The following is a 21,750-nucleotide window of genomic DNA, read 5'->3' as shown; positions in this document are numbered from 1 at the left end:
GTGCCCCGGTCCGGGAAGATCCCACATGCTGCGGAGCGGCTGGGCCCGTGAGCCATGGCTGCTGAGCCTGCGCGACCGGAGCCTGTGCTCCGCAACGGGAGAGGCCACAACAGTGAGAGGCCTGCGTACCGCAAAAAAACAAAAACAACAACCACCAACAAAATAATAACTTTTCCCAAGTCAGTTCTGCACAAGAATTTTAAGGTTTTTTTTTTTAAAATGTATTCAATTACTTTGTTAGGGCCATTTTAGCTGATGATAGGTTCGAAACTATATGCGTGGTACCACGCTGCAGAAAGAAAACATCAGTTCTGGTTATGGTCTACTGAGAAATGTGGGAAGAGAAAGGAAAAGTTTAAACTATTTTGAGATGTTCTAACTGACTTCAGTCTTATTTGAACTTTGCCAAGTATGAGGTATCCAATCTCCTACCTAAAATAAAGACATTGCCCTAGTGCTGCTGTGGTTACTTAAAATAGATGTTAAAATATAAATAAATAACAGTCTTGATCTAGAATGAAGCCTTCCATAGAAAGGGGATTTGTGGACACAAGTGGGAACACCATTTAAACTCATAACCTATGACAGAGCTCCCTCTGCCGGCCCAGAGAAAGTACAAGGACCCTGACACTGACACAGAACCTCTCAAGTCACCTCAGGAATGTGCCTCTCAAATAGTGAGGGCAAAGTTCTTCTACGGTCCTAATGCAAAAAAACCCAGTGACACAGACAAACAGGAGAAGCCTTCCAAAATCCCCAAACTGACAGCTTATCCAGACACGGGTTTTCAAAGTAGTGTGGACAATGGTTTACCTCTATGGTTCTGACAGGTATTCTTGGGGTCTCTCATAAAGCAATCAAATCACACCCCACTCTAACCCTCCCTCCAACTGCAATCTGATTCTTTATGGTAGATTCAGATATACACAACCAAAACATACTCCCTCAGATGTAACAAAATCATCAGAGGCAGGTTCCCTTTGAAAACCTTGTGCCCTTTGTGTCTGGAAATCCTGGGCAGACACAGAGCAAGGCTAGGTACTCAAACAACCAGCAAGGGACACTGCAAGCTGAGACTTGCCATCAGATGCCCTTGTAACATGAGCCTTGGTCCTGTCCCTTAACAACTTAATAAAGGGGCTCTGCTGAGGAGCAGGATAATATAACGGTTAAGAGCATGAGCTTTGAAATCAAACGTATTTGGCTTCAGGTCTTGGCTCTTCTGTTACTCACTATGTAATCACGAGCAAGTTACCTAGTCTCTTGGCAATTCAGTTTCTGCTTCTGTAAAAGGCCGGGGGCAGGCTATGAAAACACCACACATCACGGTTGTAATGATTAAAATATATGAAATGCTTATAAAGGATTAAGCACTGTACCTGGTAGATATTAAGTGCCTAATCATTAATGATTATTAACAGTTATAATGTCTATCTTCTTGGGTATAATAAATAATTTATATATAAAAAACAATTGTTTGACATGTACACACTGCTATATTTAAAATGGATAACCAACAAGGACCTACTGTATAGCACAGGGAACTCCGCTCAATATTATGTAACAACCTAAATGGGAAGAGACTTCGAAAAAGAATAGATACATATATACGTTAAAAAAAAAAAAGAAAAAAAAACAACTGTTTCTTAAAAAGAAAAAAAAAGGTATCTTTGGAATCCCCTCAAAAGCCAGCACCAGTCTTACCATGAATTTTCATGGGTTTTATATTATGGATCTAATGCCCATTAACATAAGGGTAGGCTTCCAGAACAAATCAGAAGTTCAGTAGAATGAAAAGACCATAGACCTTGGAGTTCTTTGAATTCCCAGCTCCCGCGTTTACTAGCCATGTGACCATAGCAAATGTTAGCCACTGAAAAAATCGCAATGTCTGGTTCAAACAGCTGATTAGACGTGGCTCAAAAAGGAATTATAGAATTAGAAGATGAATCCAGGGCTAACACCCAGAAAGTGGCACAGAGAGATTTTAAAAAATGGAAAATATAAAGGAGAAACTGCTGTAAAGGGAAGAAACTAAGGATACTGATAGCTGCTATTAATCCTTGTGGAAGGTAAACTGTTACAAACCTTCTGGAGGACAATATGGCAATACCTGCACATTAAATTGTTCAAACACTTCTGGAAATTTTTCCTAGGAAACATTAAAAGGAAGGCAAAACTTATATGTAGGATGTTCCCTGCAGAGTTATTTGTACTAGTGAAAAACTGGAAACAACCAAAATGCCCAGCAATGGGTAAATGACCAAAAAACACTGTTAAGTGTGATAAACATAAAAAGGACTATGCAACAACATGAAAAATGTATATGCTTATTCGGGAGAAATTAATCAGAAATTAGAATATCTAAGCAAATTATTACCATATAGGAACTATACAGGCATATGGTCAAGAACAGGAGTTCTTTGCTGGAGTAAGAGGACTTAGGGGTGAACTACTTTCTTTTGTAACAGTGCATTAATACTGTTGTAATACTGTTGGTATAAATAATTTTTAATACAGTAAATGAGAATAGAGGCATTTGAAATATCTAACTTTTCTAAGGTACTAGGTGAAACCCTATTTATTTTCACAAACTTTAACCTGTAGAAACTTCAGTTCTCTATTAGTCATGAGTTATATAATTTTTATAAACAATTAGAGCTACAAGGGACAAGGAAAATAAAGAAGATTAATAACTCTTTATTTTTATTGATTAAGGCACTGAGGCCCATATAAGGAAAGAGAATTGTCCAATGTAACACAGATAGCTATTATCTAAGCCAAGCTTGGTCAGATAGTCTCCTTTAAATGTTTAGAAATCAATATGAAGAAGTGGTCTAATGTCTCAGATCTGCTTTAAATTAATTCAGTTTGTTATTCTCTTTGGTGGAGAGCTGAAATATGATGGGCAGTGAGTTATTTTTGAAACTGGTTACATGTCAATAGGGGTCATGATATTATTCTGTGTAACTGTATATATTTTCATTTTCCATAATGAAAAGTTTCAATAGCTCCTAAGATAATGAGTAAAGATCTCAGAATTAAGTGGCGAATCTATCTAACTTGTGACTCAAAACTTAATTACAAGACCTGAAACAGATTGTGAACTAAGTTTACTTAACGTCACTTAGCTGTGACTGTTGAGGTTTTTAAATGGGTTTTTCCCTCATGACTATAATAAAAGATTCATGTTTCTCATTAGACGTGCTAAAACCATCCAAGCTCAGAAACTGAACAAACAACCCACTGAATTAATGAGCACTTAAAATATGAAAATTACATTTGGAACAAAATTAATTCTTTACATTTGAAAAGGTGGATTTCCCATAACATGTACATGCACAGCACATGTTAATGGGTCAGTCTGGTTATTATAATCATCTAGGGATTAAAATCAACTGCACAGTTAAAGCCCTTAAAACAAGCAGACGATATAGCATACCGAGTCAACAGAAAGAAGTCAGCAGCCCACTGCTGCAAAACAAACCTTCGTAACAAATCACACGGGCTAGCTGCTTAAAAGAGCAAAAGAAAAAATAAATTTAGTGCGCATCATTCACTCGATAATTTACGTAACACCAAATCTCGAGTCCAGGGAATGAAACATACTGCAAGAACACATTTCTGATAAGAATTTAAAGAGAGACTAGCAGGGAGTGACAATGTTTTAATAAACTCCTTGTAAATATCCATTTTTAAGGCCATAAAAAACAGTGCAAGGAGGAAGAAGGGAGAAAAAAAGGATTCTTAAGGCCATGCAGAATTCTAAGTCCTAATTTACAGGATACACTATGATATCGGCAGTATTTCTGGTGTGATTTTTTTCTCTGATAACAACTCTAGAAAATAATTTGGAAAATAAATAAAATTTAAAATACCTATAATCCCATTATCTACTTTTCATATTTGGTTTATCTTTCTCTGGCCTTTGGATTGGTTTTTTCAGTCTTTTTTCTATGTGCATAGCAACATGTTAATGTATCTTTTTACTTTTGTAAAGCTAGGATATAATTTCTCTATATCTTCAATTATTTTCTTGGGCCAAATTCCTAGAAGTGGAACTTACTGAGTGAAAGGCTTGAAGTTTTTAAACTCTTGATATGCACTACATTCCGGAAAAGTCAGATCAATTCACACGTCCAGCGGCAGTATTACTACTCTTCCACCGTGTGTCTAATTCTGACCTGAAGCCAAACACAGACGATGAGCCTTGGCCCCAAAATAGAAAAAAGAAACAAGAAAACCTTTTCCCTTCAAAAACAAAGGGTTGGTTATAAATACACAGACCTGGAAGGTGAACATTCAAGAGGGCTGCCTGAGAGCTAAAGCCCTGGAACGGTGTGTTCTAGCCGCAATAAACCAGCTGCAGTTGCCCTGAACTCACTGCCACTTGGACTTTGTGGACACGGCTCCCTCTGCTGGAACATCTCCACCCACCCTACTCACTGCCAACCTTCCTGCCTTTTTCCTCCAGAAATTTGTCAGTAATCCCCAGCCTAAATTAAATACTCTTCCACTCGGCTTCGCCAACACCCTCAGATTACCTCTGTTTTAAAGCCCATTTCATATGCTGAAGTGTAATTAAATGGTCTGTCCCACAGACTAGACAGTGACTTCCTTCAGGGCAAGGACTGTTTCTTCATTCCCTGCTGTATCCTCAGCATCTAGCAAAGTACCTGGGATACTGAAGAGAAATTTATTGAATGAATTAATCAATCACAAAGCAGTAGGTCTAAAGCAGTGGTGAGAGAACTTTTTCTGTCTGTAAAGGATCAGACAGTAAACATTTCAGGCTTTGGGGGCCAATGGTCTCAGTCACGACTGCTCAGCTCTGCCTTTGTAGTGCAAAAGCAGTCACAGACAATAGCAAATGAATGGACATGGCTGTGTTCCAATAAAACTTTATTGCTAAAGCCAGGTGTCAGGTCAGATTTGGCCTGTGGACCATAGTTTGCCAATCAGTCCCTGGTTTCGAGGAAGAAACTCTAAATTTTAAAAAAAGGAAGGAAAATATTACTTATATGTGGAATCTAAAAAAGTGGTACAGGTGAACTTATTTACCAAACAGAAATAGTCACAGATATAGAAAACAAACTTTTGGTTACCAAGGGGGAAAGGAGAGGGGAGGGATAAATTGGGAGATTGGGATTGACATATACATACTAAAATATATAAAATAGATAACTAATAAGGATCTACTGTATAGCCCAGGGAACTCTTCTCAATACTCTGTAATGATCTCTACAGGAAAAGAATCTAAAAAAGCGTGGTTATATGTATATGTATAACGGATTCACAGCAGAAATTAACACAACATTGTAAATCAACTATATGCCAATAAAAATTAATTAAAAATAAAGTAAAAGGAAAGAAAAAAAAAGATGATGAAAAGATCATAGAGACAATGCTTTAAACCTATGCAAAGCTCAGGCTAAATTGTACGTTTAGAACTCAATTATTATTACCACTTTGTACTCCCAAATTCCTTTTCTCCATGCCTTGGTCTGTAATGCAGAGTAAAGGGAAAGGAAACAACTGAAGGGAGAGGAAAGGATGGCCCTCTTCAACGGGAACTGAGCACAGGTGTTAGGCCTCAGTCATAGGCCAAGTAAAAATGATCAGCAGCATAAGAAAAGCAGCAGAGATGGGTTTACACTAGAAGGGACTGGATAGGACTCTTCAATTTGTACATTCATCCTTAACAGATTGACTGAGAATTGGTAAGTCTGGTTTAGACACACAGAGTACCATGAAAACAGACTAAGATAATATGTATGATAAATAGCTCAGAATTTCACTACACTTTGAATTATGCATCAAAACAACGTATGTGCTACGTAGAAGTAAAATGTATAATAATGAAAGCACAAAGGAGAGGAGGGAGAAGCAAAAGAAGATATGCAAATGACCAAGAAATACATGAAAATATGCTCAAAAGCATTAGTCATTAGGAAAATGTAAGTTAAAACCACTATGAAATACCACTATACACCTACTAGGTCGTCTACATTTACAAAGCCTGCCCATACCAAGTGCTGGCCCAGATGTAGAACCATTGGAACTATCATACATTGATCTGGGCAATATAAATTAAACAGTCACGTAATCACTTAAATCAATAACAATCACTATAAATTAAACAAAAATAAAATAAACAATCACTTTGGAAAAAAGAAACAAAAAACAAATGTATGTGCTCACCTCCACAGATCAAGGAAAAGAAGGAAAAAGTGACAACATTCAACGAGAGAATGGCCGTTCAGGTTTGAAAGTCAATCCCTTCTTGTTGTTGATGCTTTCCTGCCTCTGATTCCACATGTCGGCTTCCTCCCTCCCCGAACCCTCCACTGCTGCCCCAACTCTCCAACACTCTTACTCCTTTGACTGTGACAACAGACAGGAGCTTCAAGACTGAGTCCATGTGGACCATGAGAATCTGCTCTCTGGAATGTGCGTGGTCTGCCTGCGAAGTTAGTCTGTTTAATCAGAGCCTTACTTTTCATAGTGCCTTCCTCTTCCTCCTCCTCTGAGTTGATCACCATGGTGCCCAGCTGAGATGGCAACGTGTCATCATGTTCGATCATAGTATTGGCCCCGTCACTCATGGTGCTGGCTACTCGGACAGTGCCCATCTCGTCCCCCGCTGCTCGGACCATCGTGCCAGAATCCATTTCATCCTCCTCCTGGAAAAGGACGAAATCTCAAATGAGGGCTAATTTGATCAAAAGATTGAGTTTTCTGTATGTATAGCTGATTCACTTTGTTGTGGAGCGGAAGCTGACACACCATTTGAAGCAATTATACTCCAATAAAAAAAAAAAAAGATTGAGTTTTCTGAATTACTCTTACTATCTTGGTGCAAATATTTCTGGATTTGATGCTTACTTGGGTTCTAAACCCAACTTGTAGAACCGAGAGCACTCTTTTTTAATTGAACTATAATTGATGTACAATATTATATATGTTACAGGTGTAAAAGACATTGGGTCACGATTTTTAAAGGTTATACTCCATTGACAGTACTCTTATTCAACCAAAGAAGATCATACATATGTAAAGTCTACATATTTAGTATGGATCCTAGACTCCCCAAAAGGGCCTGGGAAAATCCAGTCTCAGACCTGAGCATTCTCTTTCCCGAATAAAAAGCTAAACTGAAGAAAAGATATGGAGGCAAAAGAATAAAATGTGGAAGTGTCTGAGGAAGCACTGGGAGACGAACAGACACAGACCCAGCAAGCCTCTAGCAAGCCCTGGTCCCAGGCAGGACACAGTCAGCAAGAAGAGCCTCCAGTTCCAGGTGGAACCCACATCTCCAACTCATCTTACCTGGCTGGCAATCATGAAATAACAAGCACTGATGCCCGAGGCGCACCACAACGCCTGCCACTGCCACTCACTGAGTTTTCTTCATCGTCCTGGTCCACCTCCCGCTGCTGGGCCTCCTGGCGTTTCAGCTTCACGTCCATGGCTTCGTTAATTAAATCCCGCAGTATGGACACTCCTTTGGCACTCTTGACAAATGGGTGCTTAGCAAGAAAGTTGAAGACGGTTTATACGGCATCAGTGCCAAAACACTGCCTGGCACACAGTAGGCACTTGACAATCTTTGTTGAATCAGTAAGTGAATCTACTCTTTCTCTTTATGCTTTGGACTACAGCTAACCCACACTTGCTTTATAATGGTGAGCAGGTGCATGCAGGCTTGGCCCACCTTTTCTGGCTTGGCTGGAATGTTTCCTCCATTTCTCTCTACCAACTCTGGAGATTCTCAACAGGCTGGCATTGCCCCCTAGAGGAAGTTCTGTAAACATCTTGGGAGCTTGTTGCTACAATGTTTGGAGAACACAAACTACATGGGACATAGGAAAGGGGGCAGGGACACAAGTAATCCCGTAACGTGTGGAACAGTCTTATACAACAACGAACCATAGCAAATTCTCCATATCTTTAAAATGTCTCAGAGTACATATACACTTTGATAAATAATGCTGACGAACTTCTTTAAGAGATAAGCGAAAAGTCTAGTAATTTGGGAGGTGATTCTGGAGAGGGGGCTTAAGCAGAATAAAGACATCGTTCAGAAATCACTGAATAGTTTACTCCTCCTGCTTGTTCTTTCTACTCAATGTCCTATAGCATTTCCAACTATGTATTTAGGTAAAAAGGATTTTAGTGCCAAAGTGTAGTTACTACAGAAATACTAAAACTGGTCACTAATATGTAACAGATGTAGGCCCCAATATTATTCAATCTGCAAAGATACTTGAAACACAGGGATATTGCTGACTCTCCTTCATAGAAATAGTTTAAAGTTTTTAATGTTAATACCATCTTATGTTTTTGTTGTCTGCCTTTGTAACACAGTAAGAAATCTATACTGTGAAAGTTACATGTGGAAATTCTTTTTTTTTTGGTGGGGGAGCATTGCCTATTGTTTTCCAAACTTATTCTGACATTGCCCTCAGTGTTTATCTGTAATCCATTCTCTGTTCCCCAGCACCCACCAGAGGATATGGGCTCCAAGGTCTTTGCAAGGACCCTAGAAGCGGACAGTATACCTCAACGTGTGGTACGATCGAAATACAGAAGATATCTTGTCCATAAAACTGCATCAGTACCTCATCCAGGCAGGAAAAGAATTTGCCACTGCTCTTGGAAATAAGACCCAGCTCATTTGCAAGAATATCGTATTTCCTTGTTCTCTCCACTGGGCAAGTCTATAAGATCATTTCCCTCCTCTTATATATAAATGAGTCTGCCCTGTTATTACTTAACATTAGATTTCTGTTAGTGTCCATACACTCATTTTCCTGTGTTTCTTGAATGGAATGGTTTCTGTTCTTCTCACTGCTCTTAAATCTAAACTCATTCATGATGCTAGATACAGCTGTCTCATTACCTCATTATGTCTATAACTTGAAAAGCTGGAGCATTTCTATATTGACATTTGTATTATTATAAATTATTATTCTTATATTTCTCCATCATCGCACCAACATTACCCTGATTCTTTTTAAACTTTGGGCATAAACAGATTTTAGCATCTATGAGTTTCATTCCAAAAGGATTATAAATGTTATATAAATGTTAAAAAAAATATGCATTGGTTATAAAAAGGGGGCATTGGATCTGACATGACTGAAAACCATCGGCCTAGCTCAGTAATAATAGCAGGTATTTGTCAAATCCATTATATACTACCTTTATTATGTGTAAAGCATTGTTCAAAGTCATACATATTATATCACTTAATCTTCACAACCAACTATGGGGCAGGTACTTGCTCTCCACTGTATAGATAAGAAAACTAAAGTAACAGAGAGGTTATGTTACTTGCCCAAGGTCATAGAGCTAGCAAACAGGGAGCTATGATTCAAACCCCAGGACAGGATCCAGAATCCAAGCTCCTAACTATTAAGCATACTGCCTGCCAAACCCCACCCATCCTTCAAGGCCCAAGCACACAGGTTACCTCCTCCAGGAAAGCAGTCCTGGTATCTTTAGTCCAAGTGGCCTCTTTCCACCCTGAGCTACAACAGCACCTACCATTGATCCCAGTTCTCTGTCAGAACTGGGTATCTTTAATGGAACTCCTGCTTTGGGATCAAAAAGACTTAGGTTCTAATCCTGGCTTCGCTGTTTACCAGCTAAGTGGCTCTAAATGAGTTAACTCTCTAAATCTTCATTTTCTCACCTATAAAAGTAAATTAATACCCCTCTCTCACAGGGTGTGTGTGATGATTAAATGGCACAACATGCAAAGTATCTAGCACACAGTAGGTGCTCAATAAATGTCAGTTCCTGTTCTCTAATCCCATAGAGCCCTGTATTTTCTTATTATCTTGTTCAATGATTTAACTTTATTCTCTATGTCTTTTCTAAGCAGTTACATTCAAAGGGAATATTTTATACCTCTTTACCATCTCCATGTAGGTGGGTTAACAGCATCTTTTGGTCAGCCTATGAATGAAACAGGAAGAGGCAGCACCCCAGAGTGATTCATACCTGTAGGAGTTGAGTGGCCGTGGCTCTCTGCTCAGGGCTCTTTATGAGACACTGCTTCACAAAATCCATGAAGCTATCTGACCACAGTTCTGGCTTTCGGAACGTGGGAGGTGGGTTGGTAGGAATCATGAAGATTGCCTAGTTTTTAAAAAAAAAAAAAAATTGGCAAAATAAAAGTGATGCTCCAATAAAAATATGACTGGAAATACATTTGGAGTTTGATAAAATGATTTTTCTCTTCTCCACTAAAGCACATCCAAATTACAACAAAAATCCAGGTATCTCAAAGTAGATCACTATAACAAATATAATAATAGTGAAAATGTTTGAAATATTGCGAGAATTACCAAAATGTGACACAGAGACACAAAGTGAGCAAATGCTGTTGGAAAAATGGCGCTGATAGGGACTTCCCTGGTGGTCCAGTGGTTAAGGATCCGCCTTCCAATGCAGGGGACGTGGATTCGGTCCCTGGTCAGGGAACTAAGATCCCACATGCTGTGGGGCAACTAAGCCCACACGCCGCAACTACTGAGCCCGCATGCTCTAGGGCTGCGTGTCACAACTAGAGAGAAGCCCGCACGCTGCAACGAAGGGCTCACATGCCGCAACTAAGACCCAACTCAGCCAAACAAATAAACTAATTTTTAAAAATAGTCTTTAAAAAAAAAGAAAAAGAAAAATGGCACTGATAGACTTTCTTAACACAGGGTTGCCACAAACCTTCACTTTGTCAAAAACCCAATAGAGTGAAGCACAATGAAATGAGGTATGTCTGTATTATTTATTGAGTTTCCAATAAAAGAGGTACAGTTTTTTAAAAACATAAAACTCTTGGGGCTTCCCTGGTGGCGCAGTGGTTGAGAGTCTGCCTGCCAATGCAGGGGACATGGGTTCGAGCCCTGGTCTGGGAGGATCCCACATGCCACAGGGCAACTAAGCCCATGCACCACAACTACTGAGCCTGCGCTCTAGGGGCCTGTGCTCTGCAACAAGAGAGGCCGTGATAGTGAGAGGCCTGCGCACCGCGATGAAGAGTGGCTCCCGCTCGCCGCAACTAGAGAAAGCCCTTGCACAGAAACGAAGACCCAACACAGCCAAAAATAAATAAATTAATTAACTAAAAACAAACAAACAAACAAAAAAACCCCATAAAACTCTTTGCAATAATCAGCTTAAATTATATTCTTTAAATCTAAAAATATAACAAGTAAATCTTCCCACCCTTCTCCACTTCTGCCCCCCCCAAAAGACAGGAGCTTATCTTTGGGCACATGAATACTTTTTAAAAAACTGGGGGCTTCCCTGGTGGCGCCGTGGTTAAGAATCCACCTGCCAATGCAGGGGACATGGGTTCGAGCCCTGGTCCGGGAAGAGCCCACATGCCATGGAGCAACTAAGCCCATGTGCCACAACTACAGAGCCTGCGCTCTAGAGCCCGCGAGCCACAACTAATGAGCCCACGTGCCACAACTACTGAAGCCCACGTGCCTAGAGCCTGTGCTCTGCAACAAGAGAAGCCACTGCAATGAGAAGCCCGCGCACCGCAACAAACAGTAGCCCCCACTCGCTGCAACTAGAGAAAGCTCGTGCGCAGCAACAAAGACCCAATGCAGCCAAAAATAAATAAATACAATAAATAAACTTTAATAAATAAATAACTGTTAAGTCTATTAATAGAAGGACTACTTGATCAGAAGAGAGGAGGGGCTGAGCTGGGCGGTATGGAGAAGACTACGGAGCCACTGAAGAAGGTAGGGTCAAAGGCTTGTAACAGTGCTACCATGAGGGGTTCTAGGGGTGGGGAAAGCCTGGAAACTGCTTAGCGTAGCTACACTGAAGGAGTTTCAATGGAGACTGAACCTACGGGCCCTTCATACTCTAAAAGTGGATGGAAGTTGGAGAGTACAGAGCCTCCAGAACTTACACATGTAAATACCTATAAGGGCCAGGCAGGAAAAAGACAACAAATGAATCAGACTGGGTGTCAGTGACATAAGTTTAAAAAAATAGTCCACTTTCCTCTCAATACTACTATAAAAAACATTAGAGAAAACACTGCAGTAAGTGATACTTGGCGAATAGGGAATCATGGAGACTGATAAAGTGGCAAGACCATGCCCCGTATAAAGGAGAGGACTGCTGCTCAGCTCCAGTTAGTGTTGTTATGTTAAAATGTGAGCACCTCAACTATTAAAAACACATACACTGGACAAGTCAACCACGCATTTCCTGGCCCACGTCCTACCACAGGGCTACTAATACACAACCTCTAGAATGGAGAGGGGTGGATTACACTTGACTTCATTAGTGACTACAACTAGTGGAAGTGTATCATCATCTGGAGTCTAGACTGACACTTATCAATTATTTACAATTAATTCATTTATTGTTTGGTACCCAACCAAGTAAGTCATTTAACTAAGTTTCTAATGATCACTGGTAACTAACCACCCCACTGGTTTTCTGTCCATTTCCTTACCCTCATAGGATGGATATCGGCATATGGGGGCTTTCCTTCAGCCATTTCTATGGCTGTTATTCCCAACGACCAGATGTCTGCCACACAGTTGTACCCAATTTCCTGAATCACTTCTGGAGCCATCCAAAATGGTGTTCCTATCACTGTATTTCGCTTGGCCATGGTATCCTAAAATGGAAAGGAGAGAGGTCAACACTAAGCAATAAAACTGTTGAGAAAAAGAGTCCCTTCCAGCAATAAGAAATGTCTTAGACTTGAAATACATGTACAAACCATACTCAAGCATGATTGATCAAGCAAGTCACAAAAGAAATTCAAATGACATAGAAACATAAAAGATTCTCAGTCAATTATTAAAGCACAAAAAATAATCAATCGAGCTTCCCTGGTGGTGCAGTGGTTGAGAATCTGCCTGCTAATGCAGGGGACACGGGTTTGAGCCCTGGTCTGGGAAGATCCCACATACCGCGGAGCAACTAGGCCCGTGAGCCACAACTACTGAGCCTGCGCGTCTGGAGCCTGTGCTCCGCAGCAAGAGAGGCCGCGATAGTGAGAGGCCCGCGCACCGCGATGAAGAGTGGCTCCCACTTGCCACAACTAGAGAAAGCCCTTGCACAGAAACGAAGGCCCAACACAGCCAAAAATAAATAAATAAATAAATTAATTAAAAAAATAATAATCAATCAATTAATGAAACACTAAAATGAGATTGATTACTAATAACTATTGTTGATAATAGCATAGATTAAAATACAGGCACTAAAATACAATGTTATAGGAGCATAAACTGATACAATGTTTTAGTATGCGACTTGGCAATATTTATTAACTTTATATGTCCATATCCTTTGATTCAAATCTATTTCTAGAAATGTATCCTATATGTAAGTACCCCAAGATATATACACAAGTACTGTAGAAATATTTGTAATAGAAGGGGGAGAAAAAAGAAAAGGAAACAACACAACTTACTTCCAACTAAAGGAAGTAAGTTAAATATAATACATATCCATACAATGAAAAAAAAAGGACCTAGATACACTTTTCTGACACGGAAAAAATGTACAAGACACATTGTGAAGCAAAAAACTTATGTTCAAAATTATATATAATACAGCCTTGTCTTTGTAAAAGAAAAACAATGATCAAAACAACAATAAAACAACAACCAATAATAATAAACATTGTTGTTATATGGATAGAAAAAAAATCTTCAAGTAATATACACCAAACTATTAACAAGAGTCATATCTAGAAGACAGAATTACAAAAGACTTTTACTTTCCATCCCGTATACTTCTGTAACACTCAGCTGCATTATGTGAGTGTATATTACATGTGCAATCAGGAAATTTTAAAAAGAGAAAATATGTGTGTACATATAGTACAAATATGATTTTCTTTTTTATAATATATATATATTTTATATAATATTATACTGTATATATATAGTCTTACTTTGGGGTTTAAATAATATATGAATATAGTACACATGGGCAAATAACTACTTGCATACTTTCCCAGAACAGCATGGCCCTAATGAAAGAGAACCTTTCTAGAATTCCTGTGTTTTAGGAAGAGAAGGATTTTAAACAGAACTAAATAGACAACAGGACTTCCCATCATCATCACCCATGTTCCTTCTAAAATGTCTATCACTTAAGTTAGGTTATGCCAGTCAGGAGCAAACAACTGGTAATATTTTTAAATTGATCTCACTTTGTCAGTCCTATGTAAAATATTAACAAAGGAACTAACTTACTGCTTAAGTCATTTCCTTTGCTCTGAAACTTCAAATTTGCACCATTCAAGTGGTGACAGTCAATGTTGTTGTCAAGGTTTATTTCCAATTAGAAATGGATATCTGGATAACTAAACGTTTTTTGAACATTAAGAGTAATAAGTAGATACTAACCTACTAGATCTGTATTACAAAGTTATATTAGTATAGTAGCATAGCAATGGAAAATATTAAGTCCAGAAACAGACTATGGTATACAAACACACACACCCCTATATGTATATAAATGTATAATTTGAAGATACGATTAAAACGTCATTTTTAAATCAGCAAGCAAAGGATAGATTATGGGGGGAAAAAAGCACTGGGCAACTGTCTATTCATTTGTAAGATTCTACAGTTAAATTCCTACCTTATGCTTTCACCAAAGTAAGTTCAAATAGGATGAAAATTTAAATACAAAGAACAAAATCCAAAAAGTACTAAAGGAAAGTATAGATGAATAGCTATACAATGTTGAAGCAGAAAAGGACTTTTAAAGCACAACATCATGAAGATGGCAATATTTTCCACATTGATTTACGATTCAACACAACCTCAACACAATTCAATTCAATCCCAACCAAAATCTCAATGATGTCCCACTGTTTGTGCTTTTACTGTCATATCCAAAAAAATCACTGCCAAGACCAATGCCAAGGAGCACTTTCCCTCTGCTTTCTTCTAGGAGTTTTTGGGTTTCAGGCCTCATATTTAGGTTTTTAATCCATTTTGAGTTAATTTTTGTGAGTGGTGTAAGAAAGGGGTCCAGTTTCATTGTTTTGCATATGAATATCTAGTTTTCCCAAGATCATTTATTGAAGAGACCATCTTTTCCCACTGAGCATTCTTGGCTCCGTTGTCAAATATTAGCTGACCGTATAAACATGAGTTTATTTCTGGGCTCTCGATTCTGTTTCATTGGTCTATGTGTGTATTTTTATGCCAATACCATACTGTTTTGATTACTTTAGCTTTGTAATAGAGTTTGCAATCAAAAAGTGTGAAACCTCCAGCTTTGTTCTCCTTTCTCAGGACTGCTTTGGCTATTTGGGGCCTTTTGTGGTTCCATATGAATTTTAAAATTGTTATTTTCTATTTCTGTGGAAAAAGTCTCAGTTACTAAATGCAATTGATATTTTAAATTGTAGTATCTTTTACACAGCACCAGGAGATTTTTTTTTCAATTTGGTTTCCTTATTAAGATTGTAATTTAGATAGTACTGTTTACTTATGTGCTAACAACAAAATCTTTGGAAGGGCCCACAAATCACAGTATGGAATAAGTTCCTGAGTTTTTTTTTAATATCAAAGCAATTTTTGTGCTGTTGCAATACCTATGAAACTCCCTAACATGTTCCAAGCAGATTTAAAAATTTAAAAAATAAAACCTGTATATAATACCAGCTCTAAACGAACAAACTATATATGTATATATTTTTCTACTACCCAAGAAAAATGACAGATAACATTGTTGCAAATTTTAGTATATATCTGTCCAGAACTCCTTCTATTTTTCTACACATATTTCACATATATTATCTGATTTTACAAAATCAGATAATTTTAGACTTCCTGTTTTAAAGCAAGGTTTATTTCACTGCCATGCACTACTGAGGTAGGAGGAAAATCAAGAGTCTGTATTCTGGAACCAAATGAGGAGAGTGTTTTCAGTAAAGCCAACTGCTACCTGGAGGCTGAATGAGATGACATTCTGTCTTATTCAAGGAAAGCCATTTAGATTTAATTCTTCTTCCTTTTATAAATATGATGATGTAGCCCAATAGAATTTAAACTTCTACTCCATTATTTCCTGTTTTTGTTTTTATCTTTATCAAAGCTAAACAAAGTTAAACTATGGACCTGAAGTCCAGGAAAGGATCTAAAATAACCTACCAGCTCCTTTGTAACGTATTGGTACATTTTTAAATTTTTTACAATTCAATTACATCAAATATTATATTTTTAAATAAATAAATAAAAGGAACTCCTTCTCAAGGAAGACCTGAAAGTTACCTACACAAGTAACATTTTTACTTACTGTAAGCTGACCTGCTACCCCAAAATCTGCAAGTTTGGCATGACCTTCTGTATTTAGCAAAATATTTCCTGCCTTGATATCTCGGTGTATTTTTCTCATAAAATGAAGGTATTCCAGTCCCTTAAGTGTTGACTGTAATATTGTAGCTATTTCATCTTCTGTTAACTGAAAAAAGAATGAGAAGTTAAAATGCTATTAGTTTACATCAGCACATTTGAAAAAGGAAAAAAATGAATAAGACCCAAACTCCTTTCCTAGAATACACAATCTTATTCAACGTGTGAACAGCATTTGACAGCTTATAATACCATTGCTATGCTGACCACTCCCAAAGTTATATTTCCAGCCCAGATCTCTCCCCGAATATCAGATTCATATATTTGCCCACACAACACCTCCAGATGAATACCTAACAAGCACCATAAGCATAACATGTCAAAATCAAATTCTTTATTTTTACCACCACCCTATCCCTTTCTTTACCACCCACTCACCTACTCTACTCTTCCCATGGTCTTCTCTCTCTCAGTAAAAGGCAATTTCATTCTTCCAGTTGCTCTGGCCAAAAACCTTGAGGTCATCCTTGGCTCTTCTCTATCTTCAAAATATATGCAACTATATCCTCTGTAATCACCCAGATCCAAGCCACCATAATGCCCTGCCAGAACTATTCTAATAATCTCCTAACTGGTCTCGTTGCTTCTTCCCTTGACCCTTTACATGGTATTTTCCACACAGCAGCCATAATGAACCGTTTAAAATATAAGCCATATCTGCTCAAAACCGTCCAGTGGCTTTCTAAGTCACTCAGAATTAAAGCCAGTCCTCACCAAGGTCTTACCTTATCTGGCTCCCAGCTACCTTCATCTTCTATCACCTTCTACCTTGCTCATCCTGTTTCAGCCACATAGGCTACCCTGCTATTCCTTGAACCCTCTAAACACACTACCACTTCTGGGCCTTTTTATCTGTTCTCTCTGCCTGCAGTGCCCTTCAACTAGATTTCTGGATGAGTTGGTCCCTTACTTCACTGTCTCTGCCCAAATGTCACCTCATCAGAAAATCAGAGAGGCCTTTGCTAGCTCCGTCCATTCCTAGACTATTCTCTATCCCCTTATCCTACTTATTGGTCGTTGCAGCATTATCACCACCTGACATACTATACATTATCTGTATACCTATTTATGTGACATCTTCCCTATTAGAAACATAAGCTCCATTTTAAAATGTCTTTGACTTGCTTAGTATTGAACCCCTAGCACCAACAAAGCCACCTAGCACACCACAGGTCCTGAAAAAATATTTGCTGAATGATGATGAGTAAACGTAAGCAAGAATGCGGGAGACTGACAGAATATCTGATCGGTGCAATGCTGACTTTGTGCTGATCCAACCCCAGTCCTAAACAAACTCAATCAACAGACTCTCAATCAGTCCCCTTCTGACAAACAACTCATATTTAGAAGGGAATATGCTGTGGTGCAAAAAATATGCAATTTGGGATTAGAAAGACCTAGTTTTTACTCTTGGTTCTACTTTCTAGTTGTGTGACTTCAGCAAGTTATCTAATGTCTCTTAGTCTCAGTTGCTCCATCTATAAAATAGGCGAATCACCTTTCTTCAAGATCGTCATGAAAATCAAATGATATAGTAAGACATGTAAGAATCCATGTTGTTTAATAACTATTACAGAATCAATCAATCACCAAATATTTAATAAGCATCTATTATGAGCCAGGCACTATGCTAATAATATTAAAAATAACTAAAAAATATTAAGCATTTCATCTATGCTACGCACTACTTTTATAATCTCACTTAATCCTTATAAAAATCGAATGAGGGGCTTCCCCGGTGGTGCAGTGGTTGAGAATCCGCCTGCCAATGCAGGGGACACGGGTTCGATCCCTGGTCCGGGAAGATCCCACATGCCGCGGAGCAACTAAGCTCGTGTGCCACAACTACTGAGCCTGTGCTCTACAGCCCGTGAGCCACAACTACTGAGCCCGTGTGCCACAACTACTGAAGCCCGCGCGCCTAGAGTCCGTGCTCCACAATGAGAGAAGCCACTGCAATGAGAAGCCTGTGCACCGCAATGAAGAGTAGCCCCCGCTCGCCGCAACTAGAGAAAGCCCACGTGCAGCAACGAAGACCCAACACAGCCAAAAATAAATAAATAAATACAAATTAAAAAAAAAATCGAATGAGGTAGGTACTATTATTATCATCACCGTTTCACAGATAATGAAGGTGAAGCACAGACAAGTAATTTGTGCCAAAGGTCACAGAGCTAATAAATGACAGAGGTTTCATTAAAATCCAAGCAAACACTATCGGCACAGTGGCAAGCAAGAGTTTGGGGTACCTTCTGTGGCCAAAGAACAAAGTTCATGACTTACTAACGCTTTATTCTAACCAGCTGAGTTAATCAGTTAAGGCAGCACTGCCCGACAGGAATATAACGTGAGTCGTACACTAATGCATGCATGTGGAACCTAGAAAAATGGTACAGATAAACCGGTCTGCAGGGCAGAAACAGATACTCAGATGTAGAGAACAAACGTATGGACACCAAGGGGGGAAAGCGGTGGTGGTGTGATGAATGGGGAGATTGGGATTGACATGTACACACTAATATGTATAAAATAGATAACTAATAAGAACCTGCTGTATAAAAAATAAATTAAATTAAATTAAAAAAACAAGAACACCCAACCTAACTTTTTGGCCAGCCCAGTAGGACCTTGCTGTTTATAGAAGTTATCTTTTATATCAGATGGCTCACTTGCTTGCTTAGAACCCAGCAACTGTTTCCTATTGTACATGGAAAAAAATCAAACTCATTATCACCGCCAATAATACACAACATAATCTAGCCCTGCCCCCCTGCCTCACCTCACCTCCTACAGCTTCCCCCTTACCTATTCCTCTCTAGTCATGTAGTGGCCTTCTCTCCAGCACTCAAACATGCCAAATTCATTCTACCTAGAATGTTCTTTTAGAACTCATGGCTCCTTCTTGTCATTCACGTTTTACTTTAAATGTCGCCTCCCCGAGTGACAATTAAACGTTTCTCAACCATCTCCTCGCGAGTAGCCCACCAAGCACCCACTATCACTTTATTGTCACTCCCGGTCTTCACAGCAGTTCTCTCTATCTGGCATTTATCCTCTGGTTACCACTAATTTGCTTTTTGTTGCCTTAGTAGAAAATACACTACCACGAGAGCACGGTCCTTGTCTTATTTACTACTGGATCCCGAAGGCCTAGACCAGTGTTCTAGAAATACTTACTGAACGAATAAACAAAGAGTTTAAGCAACTGAGCCCAAACTAGAACCCATGACTCCTAGCTCTTCTCTCAGCAACCACAGCAACAGCAAATCATCTTTCACAGAGTTTTCTCTGATTAGGAAGCTAATCTGTGAACACGCTGGGTAGAAGGAGAAAACGCAACCAAACTTAAACACTCAGAACTCATTGCTTAACCAAGATTTCATTGTCATTTTTGTCCCCAGTTAGAAATAAGCAAAGCACTTCACTGGACTGGGTTGCTTGGTATCAAAATTGCCACATTTAAGCAACATCAAAAAGCAGAGGGGGAAAGAACCATGGAAAGGGGGAAATACCTACTATTCCAGAAGGTAAACTTACCGTTTTATTTCGTAATCGAATGATATCAGACACAGAACCAGCCCCACAGTACTCCATCACAATCCACAAGTCTGTGTTCTTAAAATAACTGCCGTAGTATTTGACTACGTGAGGGCTAGAGAGAGACAATATGAGTTAGTGGAACAGCCTTCAAACATCCCTATGAATTCATGATGTTAAATACATGAAAATTAATTTCTCAGCTCAAAAGATCAATTATTCATATTTAAGGTTAAAACACACACCCTCTTGATAAGAATGTAAAATAGTACAGATTTCTGGAGGGCAATAATAGTAGTGCAAAAATTGTGTGGGTCCCTCAACCCAGCATTTGTAAGTCTGCAATTCATCCTAAGAAAAGAATTACAGATATTCAAAAATAAATAGGTAACATCACAGTACTGTCTATAAAAGTGAAAATTCAGATACCATCTAAATGTCTGACATTAGGGAGTTTCTTTAAGAAATAATGATATATCCGTTTAATGCAACAACCATGAATCCATGGAAAACGTTATAGAAGAATACTTGATAATACGAGACGATACTCTGTTTACCAAAAAACAAACAAACAAAAACGCAGGTTACATAATAGCAAGCATGGTGAAACTCCAAAAAGAGATGTGGAAGGATATGTATACCAAGTAGTATTTAACAACGATTCTCTCTCCAAAGAGAAAAGTGGTTTCCTTTCTTTTTTTATTTGCATTTTTCCAAGAAGTCACATATACTTTGCAACAAGGAAAAAAATAAAATCATACTACAATCTATTGTAAAGGAAAAATATTCAGAATCAGACTTGAAAGTTTGGGTCTTGAAGACAGATTTCAGAAAAATGTCAAAATCCCTTTAAAATGAAATAATTTGTCCTCTGAAGCTACCAGCTTTAGCTAGATCATTATCAGGGCTAAATAATATTGCATAACATAGTAACGGAAGATGCTAAAACCAACTCAGCTGCATTAACTCTCAAAATTTCAAACGCCCCTTCATCCTTGGGAAACATGCCAATGACAAGGACAGCAGGAAAAAAATATATACACATACACAAAATGAATATTAATGAAGAAATGGATGAATAAACCTCTTAAGATACAGATCACCACACCTGCTCTCCCTTCCCTGAATTTCTATAGTATTTAATGCCTCTACAAGGCAATTACTGTCAGGTACTCACTGCTGGAGTATGTCCTATACAATCTTGTATTGTCGACTAGATTCTCCTGTTCATCTATAAGCCTGTCCTGTCCAATTAAAAGTCTATAAACTCTAAGAGGGTCAGCACTCTGCCCTGTATCTCTTTGTATTTCTTAGCACAGAGTAGGCTCTTTGAAATCCCTCATCTTTAATTAGACACATTTGCACACCCTGTTTGGAACACAGCTCTTGCACAGTCTATCAAAAGTGGCAAAGTTCCAATTTGCCCACTGGAAAGAGCTCCTGTAATGTACCTTATGCAAGAGGCAAAGAAAAACTGCTACCTTACTCTGGTCCCTCCAATCAAGAAATAGGAGGGTTTTAGCCAGTACAAAGTAACCACAAAAGTATAAAGAAAAAAAGAAAGGGAGGGAGGGAGAAGAGAAGTGATTGCATTCACAAGTCTACAAGACTTAAGGGCTCCTGGGCAAAATGCCTAGCAGGTAGCCCCACCTGCCTTAAGGTACAAGCTTTACAAACAGGAGGTACTGAGTTGATCCGCGGACCAAAAGAGCTTCAGAAAGATGAAGGCAGCCTCGAGCTGCAAGACTTTCTCATTCTCCTTTCAACTCCCTAGAGCTGCCACTGC

At 38.8% G+C, this 21,750-nt stretch overlaps 1 protein-coding gene across 5 annotated transcripts in view; it reads right to left on the bottom strand.

Annotated features, from left to right (window-relative positions):
• STK4 (serine/threonine kinase 4) overlaps positions 1 to 21,750 on the bottom strand; it is an 89,971-nt gene that overhangs the window by 55,672 nt on the left and 12,549 nt on the right. For 4 of the 5 annotated variants that reach the window (XM_089896949.1, XM_022592314.2, XM_022592315.3 and 1 more), the window contains 6 exons: positions 19,965 to 20,079; positions 16,312 to 16,476; positions 12,491 to 12,658; positions 10,009 to 10,146; positions 7,401 to 7,529; positions 6,497 to 6,683 (listed from right to left, as the gene is read on the bottom strand). In XM_089896949.1, the coding sequence (XP_089753075.1) occupies positions 6,497 to 6,683; positions 7,401 to 7,529; positions 10,009 to 10,146; positions 12,491 to 12,658; positions 16,312 to 16,476; positions 19,965 to 20,079 (902 nt within the window). Of the gene's footprint in view, positions 1 to 4,680; positions 4,986 to 6,496; positions 6,684 to 7,400; positions 7,530 to 10,008; positions 10,147 to 12,490; positions 12,659 to 16,311; positions 16,477 to 19,964; positions 20,080 to 21,750 lie in introns of those variants that run through there. The other variant, XM_089896948.1, reaches the window with a different exon arrangement.

The sequence above is a fragment of the Delphinapterus leucas genome, chromosome 15 (genome assembly GCF_059928025.1).
Source record: "Delphinapterus leucas isolate spDelLeu-1000000601 "Yukka" chromosome 15, BTC_Dleu_Yukka2, whole genome shotgun sequence".
NCBI lineage: Eukaryota > Metazoa > Chordata > Mammalia > Artiodactyla > Monodontidae > Delphinapterus > Delphinapterus leucas.
This window is presented reverse-complemented; position numbering and strand designations above follow the sequence as displayed.